At 39.1% G+C, this 11,463-nt stretch overlaps 1 protein-coding gene across 5 annotated transcripts in view; it reads right to left on the minus strand.

The window, feature by feature from the left end:
• Positions 1–11,463, minus strand: part of atp8a2 (ATPase phospholipid transporting 8A2) — a 567,355-nt gene that overhangs the window by 415,979 nt on the left and 139,913 nt on the right. For all 5 annotated transcript variants that reach the window (XM_043691978.1, XM_043691979.1, XM_043691980.1 and 2 more), the window contains 2 exons: positions 7,842–7,941; positions 2,482–2,580 (listed from right to left, as the gene is read on the minus strand). In XM_043691978.1, the coding sequence (XP_043547913.1) occupies positions 2,482–2,580; positions 7,842–7,941 (199 nt within the window). The remainder of the gene's footprint in view (positions 1–2,481; positions 2,581–7,841; positions 7,942–11,463) is intronic.

Consider the following 11,463-nt stretch of genomic DNA (forward strand, 5'->3'; position numbering starts at 1 on the left):
TTTTACAATTTATATCAACTACTTAGATGAATGAGTCAAAGGCAACAGTAGCTAAACTTGCAAAAAAAAACACAGTGGTAGGAATTATATTGTGAAGACAACATAGTAAGTATGAAGACCCAAGGGGATTGGAGTATAAGTGTAGGAAAATCCTACCGCAACTGTCCAAGGTGCTAGTGAGACCACATCTTCAGTACTGAAGGCAGATTTGGTCCCTTATTTAAATGAATGATATTTCAATGGAGGCAGTTCACACAAAGTTCACCAGATGATCCCTAGTATGGAGGGACTGTCTTTTGACCAAAGGTTAAACAAGTTGGGACTCTTAATCCTGGCGTTTAGAAGGATGAGAGATGATATCATTGAAACATACAAGAATTTTAAGCAGTTTGACAAGGTAAATGCAGAGAGGATGTTTTCACTCACGGGAGAGCTTAGGTCTAGATGGCATAGTCTCAGAACAAAGGGGCACAAATTTGGGACTAAGAGGAGGAGGAATTTCAACTCTCAGATGGATGAGTATCTTTGGACCTCATTACCACAGAGAGTTGTGGGCAAAGTTCTTGTGTATGTTTAAGGCTGAGATGGAGAGGTTCTTGATCAATAGGGGAATCAAAGATTATGAGAAAAGGATAGGAATGTGGAAATGTGGCATGTCAAATCAGCCATGATGGTACTGAATCGTGAAGCAGGCTCAAGGGTCCAAATGGATTTATAAAAACAAGGAGAGAGGACCCTCTTATGGAGAAGTGGTAGTGTCCTTATCCTTGGACCAGAAGGCCTAGGTTCAGGTCCTGATTGCTTCAGAGGTGCATAATAACATCTCTGAACAGGCTGATCAGAACAATGAGTTAAAAACAGTGAGACTATGTTGGAGCTGTGCAAGATTATGAAGGGCATGGACAATATGGATTGAAAGCAGCTTTTGGCCTTAGTTTAAGGGTCAATAATGAGGGGTTATAATTTTAAGGTGAAGAGAAGGTGTTTTAGAGAAGATTGGAGACATGTTGTTCACCCAGAGGGTGGTGGGAATTTTGAGTGGTCTGCCTGGGGTGGATAGTAGAGACAGGAAACCTCACAATTTTTACAAATTACATAGATGAGCAATTGATATACCATAACATTCAAGTCTATGGGTCGACGTGGAAAGAGAGTTTAGTACAAATTGGTCAACGCAGGCTTCATGGGCTGAATAGCCTCATCTGTGCTGAATGATTGTATGACTTTGTGATCTTATTAGACGGTGAAGCAGGTTTGAAGGACTGAATAACATAGTTCTGCTCCTAATTCATATGTTCACATGTACGTAACTTGCATTTCTTCTGTGATAATTCAAGACTATATTCTCTTTGCCAAGTAATACAGGCAATCCATACGTTTGGTGCTAGTTTGCTTCAAATGGTTTCAGTATCAATTGCCATTTCTTTCATGTCAGAAAGAGTGAATTCTTGCTTCCCAGTTAAATTGGAACTGATTTCCGAGGCTCCATCAAACGGGCCAAGTTGGCCAGTGTAGGTAGAACTTGGTGTCCAGGTGCACCAACCAACTGTGGCCACCAGATGTTGTCTTTTCATTCTAAAAGTATTGTACAAAATGGTGAGTAGTTTTACTTTAAAACATTGTATAATGTTTCTTTTACATTTCATTGTGCATTTTATTTTTCAAGTTATTAAACTAGGAATCCAGTGTCACATATGTACAATACAGTATTTTAACACTTCCAGATGAAAAACATCGCAGCTCACTAGCATCTTCTTCAATGCAAAAAGGAATGTCAATAAATCCTGGAATAGCCAGCAATGGCCACTTCCTATGAATGATTGAATGAATGTATTTTAAAATCCCAGACTTTCTCCAATATTAATTACATGTTTGCATATATACAAACTAAGCTAAGCTCATTCATATTTCTCTAACCTTTCCATTCCCACTTTTTCATTCATTTTCTTGACCTTTATTACATCAGCCCTAAATCGACCAGGTTTACTATTTACCATTGCTTCTCTTTGATCACATTACTTTTCATTAACTCCTCACCTACAAGTTCTTTGGTAAGCACTTTTTTGTATATTATCCAAAATGTTTCAAGAGATACAGGAATGCCTCAGAATTTAGCTGTTTTTAACCTATATTCGTTAATTTAGCGTTGAGAAAAGCAAAATCCGTTATGTTGATTTTGCACTGGATACTGAATATTGCTATTTGAAAAATACATAACACATGTTCATAGCCCAGAGCCAAAAATGTAAAAAGTCTTTTGTTGTTTCATTTAAAATTATATTGTAAATATAGAATATGATATCAATATGGTTTTCAGAGTGAATTCCAAGATCCATTAAACAGAAGTAGCTGTTTGGTAGTACAGAACTTGAGCAATATTAAAGAAAAATAAAGACAACACATGGCAATCATCATTAACTACTGCATTCTCTGTGGCAATGCCATTAGTAATCAGGGACGCAAAGCAGCAGTTATACTCACATAATCTTCAATAATTTCTTTAATGCCAGCAACTGTGAGGATGAAGATAAGTGGCATCAAAGTCGTGTATCTTCCTGTGGGGGAGACATCTGGAATTTGCTAAAAGAAATAACCAAGTCTTAGTGTTTTGTCCCGGTGTTTTCATTCTTAGAACAGAAGTAATCCTAACATCTTAACAAAAGGATTTTATAGCATATCAAAAAGGGAGAGATAAATAAATTCAACCTCTTCCTATAGCTCAAATCCTCCAACCCTGGCAACATCCTTGTATATCTTTTCTAAACTCTTTCAAGTTTCACAACATTCTTCCAATAGGAAGGAGACCAGAATTGCATGCAATATTCTAAAAGTGGCCTAACCGATGTCCTGTACAGCCGCAACATGACCTCCCAACTCCTGTACTCAATACTCTGACCAATAAAGGAAAGCATACCAAACGCCTTCTTAACTATCCTATCTACCTGTGACTACACTTTCAAGGACCACTCCGAGGTCTCTTTGTTCAGCAACACTCCCTGGGTCCTCATCATTAAGTGTATAAGTACTGCAAGGATTTGCTTTCCCAAAATGCAGCACCTCACATTTATCTGAATTAAACTCCAGCCGCCACTTCTCAGCCCATCGGCCCATCTGATCAAGATCCTGTTGTAATCTGAAGTAACCCTCTTCGCTGTCCACGACACCTTCAATTTTCATCTGCAAACTTACTAACTATACCTCTTATGCTCACATCCAAATCATTTATATAAGTGATGAAAAGTAGAGGAGCCAGCACCGATCCTTGCAGCACTCCACTGGTCACAGGCCTCCAGTCTGAAAAACAATCCTCCACCACCACCCTCTGTCTTCTACTTTTGAGCCAGTTCTGTATCCAAGTGGCTATATTCTCCCTATATTCCATGATATCTAACCGTGCTAACCAGTCTCCCATGGGAACCCTGCCGACTGCCTTACTGAAGTCCATATAGATCACGTCCACTACTCTGCCTTCATCAATCCTCTAATTGTTAGTTCTTCAAATGACACAATCAAATTCGTGAGACATGATTTCCCACGCACAAAGCCATGTTGACTATCCCTAATCAGTCCTTGCCTTTCCAAATATACGTATATCCTGTCCCTCAGGATTCCCTCGAACAACTTGCTCACCACTAATGTCAGGCTCACTGTCTACAGTTCCTGGCTTGTCTTTGCCACCTTTCTTAAACAGTGGCACCTCCAGTCTTCCGGCACCTCACCTGTGACCAGCGATGACACAAATATTTCAGCAAGGGGCCCAGCATTCACTTCCCTAGCTTCTCACAGAGTTCAAGGGTATACCTGATCATGTCCTGGGAATTTATCCACTTTTACGTGTTTCAAGACATCCAGCACTTCCTCCTCTATAATATGGATATTTTCAATGTCCATTTACAGTTTACATATCTCATCAAAACAGAAGGAACTAGGAATATATTTTGGGGTTATATGTACTGCCGAGACTATGAGGTGCTGCTAAATTATTTTCTCCCACATTCCATGAGCTACAAATAGTGACTATGAAAACTTACATACGAACCAGCAGCTGGGCAAGGTACCACCCGCAGTGGTAATCTGGCAAGATACTGTCTGTTTACAAATTAACACCTTCCTTAAGTTAAGAACAGCGAAAATCAAAAACCGTTATCCCATCGAGTGTTACCAAATCAAACACAAAGGGTTCAGAACCTTACTTCTCTGCTGTAAACATTACAAATTACTTTTAGACTGAATACAAAGAGAGTAGAGATGGAGGGACAAGAGTCATGTGGATAGGAAAAAGACTTCAGGTTAATCTGTGGAGAGTACCACATTTGTCTTAGAGACGCACAGCTAAATTTCCCAGAGAAGCTATCAGCAACAAATCAAGGGGCAGCCTGCGAGAACACAGCCAATCAGAGCTCCACTTGCAAAACCAAACAGACTGAAAAAGAGTCAAAGCTAAAATAGATGAAAGTCTTCCATTACTTTGAGATTTCAATATCTTACATGCTGCACAGTGCTATCGGCAGAAATCACAAGGGCATAATAGAAATCAAAGGGAAGTCATATATTTTTCATGAGCTTAAAGCCATTGATAGATTATTTTATGAGGGGCACTATAATTGCTTTCAGTCATTTGGTAGTACAGATCTTGAATATTGCTAAAGAGAGAGACGTATTGCAAGACCTGAAAAATGCAAGAGTGCTAATTTTCAAACAGTCACAACAAATTATACAGTAGCAGGAAAGGGCTGCTATTTCTTTCTCTTTGACAATTTCTTAGCTCAAAGTTGATAATGAACCAACATCTGATTCATGTGACATAAACTTCTGATGCTTCAAAGTTTGGCATTCTTAATTTTAAAACTGATAACACAAGAAGAAATGCATCAACAACATGCTTTTCCTTTGAGCAATATAATTGGTTTACACATGATCATAATTATGGTAGGAAGTCTGTCAGAATTACCACAGAAAGATAAACAGACTGAGGAAAGCAACCCCAACCCCACCGAAATGCTCAATTCTCCATCGTTACTATGTTCACTCCTAACTTCATCACTTCGAAGCCTTGCAGTCTTACAGAGACACTAGTCGTTGAAAGTATAAAAAACTATTTGGCCTAAAATTTTTAAGAACTTTTCATAATTTATTGGGCACAACTTGCAAAAATGTGTGAAAACATTCATTTTTGGATTATATCATGGGGGATAGCCATGTGTAAACATTTTCTGCAAAGATACAGATTTTAAGAACTTTACACAAACAATAAAAGTAACTGGATAGTTATCCATTAAGGATCTATTTATCCACCCAGCTACATAGAGGAAGATTTTTAAAAATCAGACTGAAGATGTAAACTAAACAAAAGAAGAAATAATATCAGCAAATGAGAGTTGCACCTAATCTTGCCAACACAGGACGTTGGTTAGGCTACTTTTGGAATATTGCATGCAATTCTGGTCTCCTTTCTTTCAGAACATGTTGTGAAATTTGAAAGGGTTCAGAAAAGATTGACAAGGATGTTGCCACGGTTGAAGGATTTGAGCTATACGGATAGCTTCAATACACTGAGGCTGTTTTCCCTGGAGTGTCGGAGGCTGAGGGGTGACCTCATAGAGGTTTATAAAATCATGAGGGGCATGGATAGGATAGACAAAGTCTTTTTCCTGGGGTGGGGCAGTCCAGAACTAGAGGGCATAGGTTTAGGGTGAGAAGGGAAAGATGTAAAAGAGACCTATGGGGCAACGTTTTCCACGCAGAGGGTGGTACGTGCATGGAATGAGCTGCCAGAGGAAGTTGTGGAGGCTGCAACATTTAAAAGGGTATATGAATAGGAAGGGTTTGGAGGCATATGGGCCAGGTGCTGGCAAGTAGGACTAGATTAGGTTGGGATATCTGGTCAACATGGATGAGTTGGACCGAAGAGTCTGTTTCCACGCTGTACATCTCTATGACTCTGTGACCTTTTCCTCAGCATTCTTTCTGAAGTGACATGGGGTAATTATGGTGCTTTTTCTCCCATATATACCTTACTAAAAGGCTGACTGGGAGATGAATTTCAACCAATCATTACTGAACTACTCACAAGACAGAAAGAAGCTTTAACGGAATCATAGCAGGAACAGGAGGGGGCCATTCGGTCCTATATGATCATGGCTGATTATCCAACCCAGTAACCTGCTCTCACTTTTTTCCTATAACCTTCGATCCCTTTAGGCCCAACAGCTATATCTAACTCCTTGAAAATATTCAAGATATTGGCCTCGTCCTGTTTCTGAGGCAGGGAATTTCAAAGACTCTGGGAGAAGACATTTCCCCTTATCTCAGTCCTTAACGGCCTCCTCAGACTCTGAAACTGTAAAACCTTGGCTTGTACTGCCCAATTATTGGAAACATCCTTCCTGCACTTACCGTGTCTGGCCCCAATGAAATTTTATAGGTATCTATGAGTTACTTCCCTCATTCTCCTTAGATCCAGTGAACATAGTCCTAGTTGACACAGTTTCTCTTCAAACATCAGTCCTACCATCCCAGTAATCAATCTGATCAACGTTTGTTACACTCCCTTCATTGCCAGAAATCCTTCCTCAGATAAGGAGATCAAAACTGCACACACTATTCCAGGTATGGTCTCACCAAGGCAAGACATCTCTGGCCCTTTCCTCAAATCTCCTCACTGAGAAGCAACTTGCAGCTTTCCTTATCGCCTGCGGCACCTGCACGCTTACTTTCAGCAACTGGTGTACAAGGACATCCAAAGCTTATTGCACCTCCCTCTCTCCCAATCTATCAACCATTCAGATAATAATCTGCCTTCCTGTTTTTGGTACCAAAGTGGATAACCTCATATTTAAACACATTATACTTCACCTGCCATGCATTTACGCACTCACTCAACTTGTCCAAATCACACTGAGGCATTTCTACATCCACCTCACATTTCATTTTCCCAGGCAGTTTTAGGTGTTACAATGATCACTAATAAATTTCTGTTGAACATACAATAATGTGGCAGTTAATTACAGATCATACTCCACTCTCTGCTTTCAAAGCTGCACCATATATTCAAGTGCTGTTAAAGGACACTTCACAGTGGCAGAAATTCAAACCAATGCTGTTAAGATTGTGTCTATTCTCAGTCTCTCATTGGACATGATTGGTCTCACATACAAGAGTAAACAGGAAGCTTCTGGTGGCAATCAGTATTTGTCAATATAAAGTACAATCTAAGAAGACCCAGTCATTCAAAACTGCAAATGATTCAGCACTCAGTTTCTCAAGAAAAATAAGTCATAAATATTGAGAGAAATGTAACTCCACACCAGAATTATGTAAGTGTATCTTTCCTTTGGAACTATTTTAAACTTCAGTGATAAAAGTAATAATGTAGTGTCTTGAATGTTCATATGTTGAAAAGAAAGGAAAGTTAAACTAGGAACTGTCTCACTGCACTTTAGGAATGGAAGTAATTAGGTTCGCCCTGAATATATATCCTCATTCAATTCTTGGAGAATCTGCTCTTTTGCAGCAGTTGATTTCAAGTCAATTACAGGTGGTGTGCCATGCTCTACAACCCATCTCATGACCATTCGACAGCTAGGGTCAGGCCAAAACAAAGAGATATCAAAGGTTCCTTGCTTTATTGTTAACTACTAACTATTAAATAGAGCACTTAAGTTATAAGACAACTGATAGTAAAGTGATTTTAAATAGAAAATGTTACCAGATCCCCATCAGCATTAGCATTTTCAATAACAATTTATACAAAAATCTTGAAACAATGAAGGAGAAAACACCAATGGAAGAAATATTAAATTAGAACAGAGTCTTACCAAACACACTCAAGTTAAACTTACTTGTAATAAGGCTATAAAAAGAAAGAAAGCATTTGCAGCTCTTCTGATCTGTTCATACAAGAAGCGAGGCACAAATGTTATCACGCTGTATTTTGCTGTGCTGTTGATCATAAAAACAAGAATATTGTCATAAGAAACTCAAAGCTTAAAAAAACTCCAATAATCTTATAAAATTCATATCAAAGCAAACAGTCTAACTAAGACTAAGAACAGTTACTTTCTAGATTCAGGTTAAGTATTCCAGAAAGAATCAGTCAGCATCTGAGAGAGAAAGAGATGTCAACATTTCAGGTATGAAACTTTATCAGGACTGATGAAAATTCTGGTAAAAGGTGTCAGCTGAAACAATGTCCTTTTCACTCCAATATATCAATGTAAACTAATGTCCTTGCTTCAAGACCACAAGAACATTTCTCTATGGCAAGCAAAAAAAATATGGAAGAGGAAGTACACTGAGAATGTGACCATTGCAAGGTCCACTTCAGAGATGTGTTAAACCAGTACTAGGATATCACAGAAATATGCAAGTTGCAGCTGCTTAAACATCAATTCCAAGAGAAAACCAAAAGTAGTATATCATGGATGCTAGAAATGTGAAAAACAAAAGCAGAAAACATGGAAAAACTCAGCAATTCAAGGAGCATTTGTAAAATTAAACAATTAACATTTCACAAGGACTAGTTTCCCTCATAAATGCTGCCTGGCTTGTTACGTTTGTGCAGCATTTTTTGTACTTCTATCAAAAGGACATGATTTTAAATTAGGCTGTATTTTCCAAGGAGTGGTAAATATTCAGACCGTCAATCCGCTCCTGCTTTTTTTTAAAAAGTGATGAGTGAGCTCTGTATTTCAGGAAGGAGATTCTCATCAGGGCAGCTTCAGAAACACAAAGTGTACTTTAAATCTGACAGGTCCCGTGCGACAAAGACAATCAGGGTATGTCATACCATATCACATGCTGTATTGTGAGATTTAAATGTTTAGCATCACAGACAGCCACTTTGACAGCTCCTGTGGAAGGGTAACATAAGGTAACAGCAAAGTTACCAGGTGGGAAAGTGGTCAAGTGAGTCGGGTGCCAGGGAGTTGGGGTGGGGGGGCATAAATGTAATAGCTACCCAGAAGTTAGACTAAGTATTCAAATGTCCAACAATTTCATTGTTTATTTAATTATCCTGGGTAACTTTATTGTGGCAAAATCTTCTGAATACTGTGAATTAAATGGATACCTTCGGAGGATTCCAGGCAAGGGAGAATTGCACACTGTAACGTTCAAATTGCCAGACAATTCCCTCAAAGTGAGCTGTCATGAGATTCTGTCAGGTGCTAATGCACAACTCCTACTTACAGTGCAGAAATGCCTACCTGGCTATCAGATAATTTAGGCCAATATATCTGCAGTTAACATTTGAGAATTTTCCTACTCCATAAACGGTTAGACGCACAAGTAGAATAACCTAGACAGATTATAATATTGCAGGGTCAACTCCTGGTTTGTACTTATTAGGAGAAATTACCTATGGATGAGCTGAGGATGTACAAGTACAACTGCTAACTCTGGCACACTAGGTGGGTGGAGAGAAACTCTTCGGCCATCTCTCTATCCATAATCAGGTACCTTTGAAAATATAAATTGCACCTTTATGGCTGCAGCCTCATCTGGCCCCTTGAAGAAGGTTTGTATCAAGTGCATTCAAAATAGCCCAATTTACACAGCAAATCTGTGCAAAGATCCTCCACACTATTTTCTGCTTTCACGAAAGTGACAGTGTTTCCTGTTGACCATAGTGACAGTTCATGACCCATTTTGCACCTTGAAATGTGTAGGTCATAACCTTTTAAATAAGGCATTAACATGTCTGCTCAGATGGACACAAACGTTTCCAGTGAAAATTCTGAAGAGAGGGAATTTCTCCTATCAAAGAATTTTCAAGAAGAATTACTGCTCTTGATAGATCTTAGCTATATATAAATTATCCAGATTAAGAACAATGACTAACTTTTAAAATAATGCACAAGCTTCACTGCAGTTGGTAAAATCTCAGGATGTTCTTCTTTTATTTCAGTTCACTTTTGTTTGCCAATGTTTTATATTATCCACTATGGTTCTCGACTCCTGTTGACACAGTTTTTACAATTCCTTTTCTTTACCTCTTCCCTTTGATCATGTTCATGTAAAATTTGTTTGTTTATTTGTCATTGTAAGCCTCCCACTCATAACATGAGCAAGAAATCAGTAAAATAAAAAGTGAAAAAGTTACCTACCTAAAAAGCAAGGGTACAGGCGAACAACACAAGAATACATCCATCCTACTGAGTGGGGATTTTGTACTGTGCGTGCAGAACAAGGGGAACACTGAGTGATGTGTCTGGAAATCACACAGCTAAACAACATTTCACAGGGAATAAACAAAATCCAAGTGCCAGTTGTGACAATAGAATTTGAGGGAAACTACAATACCATGAACATAGAACATAACAGCACAGTACAAGCCCTTCAGCCCTTGATGTTGCACCGAACTGTGGAACCAATCTGAAGCCTATTTAACTTACACTATTCCATTCTTGTCCATATGCCTATCCAACGATCATTTAAATGCACTTAAAGTTGGCGAGTCTATTACATTGAAGGAAGTGGGTTCCATGCCCCTACTACTCTGAGTAAAGAAACTACCTCTGACACCTGTCCTCCTTCTGTCACCCCTCAATTTAAAGCTATGTCCCCTAGTGCTAGCCATCGCCATCCAAGGCAAAAAGGTTCACACTAGCCACCCTATCTAACCCTCTGATTATCTTATATGTCTCTATTAAGTTATGTCTCAACCATCTTCTCTCTAATGAAAACAGCCTCAAGTCCCTCAGCCTTTCCTCGTAAGACCTTCCCTCCATTCCAGACATCACCCTAGTAAATCTCCTCTAAACCCTTTCCAAAGCTTCCACATCCTTCTTATAATGCGGTGACCAGAACTGTACACAATACTCCAAATGTGGCCACACCAGAGTTTTGTACAGCTGCAGCATGACCTCATGGTTCCAAAATTCAATACCTATAAAAGCTGACACACCATATGCCTTCTTAATAACCCTCTCAACCTGGGTGACAACTTTCAAGGATCTATGTACCTGGACACTGAGATCTCTCTACTCGTCTACACTACCAAGAATCTTACCATTAAACCAGTACTCTGTATTCCTGTTACTCCTTCCAAAGTGAACCACCTCACATTTTACCACATTAAACTCCATTTGCCACCTCTCAGCACAGCTCTGCAGCTAATCTATGTCTCTCTGGAACCTACAACATCCTTCGTCACTATCCACAACTCTACCGACCTTAGTGTATTCCGCAAATTTACTATCCCATCTTTCTATGCCCTCATCCAGATCACTTATAAAAATGACAAACAACAGTGGACCTAAAATAGATACCTGCAGTACCCCACTAATAACTGAACTCTTGGATGAATATTTCTCATCAACCACCACCCTCTGTGTTCTTTTAGCTAGCCAATTTCTGATCCAAACCGCTACATCACCCTCAATCCCATCCTCTGTATTTTGTGCAATAGCCTACTGTGGGGAACCTTATCAAACACCTTACTGAAATCCATATACAACACAT

The sequence above is a fragment of the Chiloscyllium plagiosum genome, chromosome 6 (assembly GCF_004010195.1).
Source record: "Chiloscyllium plagiosum isolate BGI_BamShark_2017 chromosome 6, ASM401019v2, whole genome shotgun sequence".
NCBI lineage: Eukaryota > Metazoa > Chordata > Chondrichthyes > Orectolobiformes > Hemiscylliidae > Chiloscyllium > Chiloscyllium plagiosum.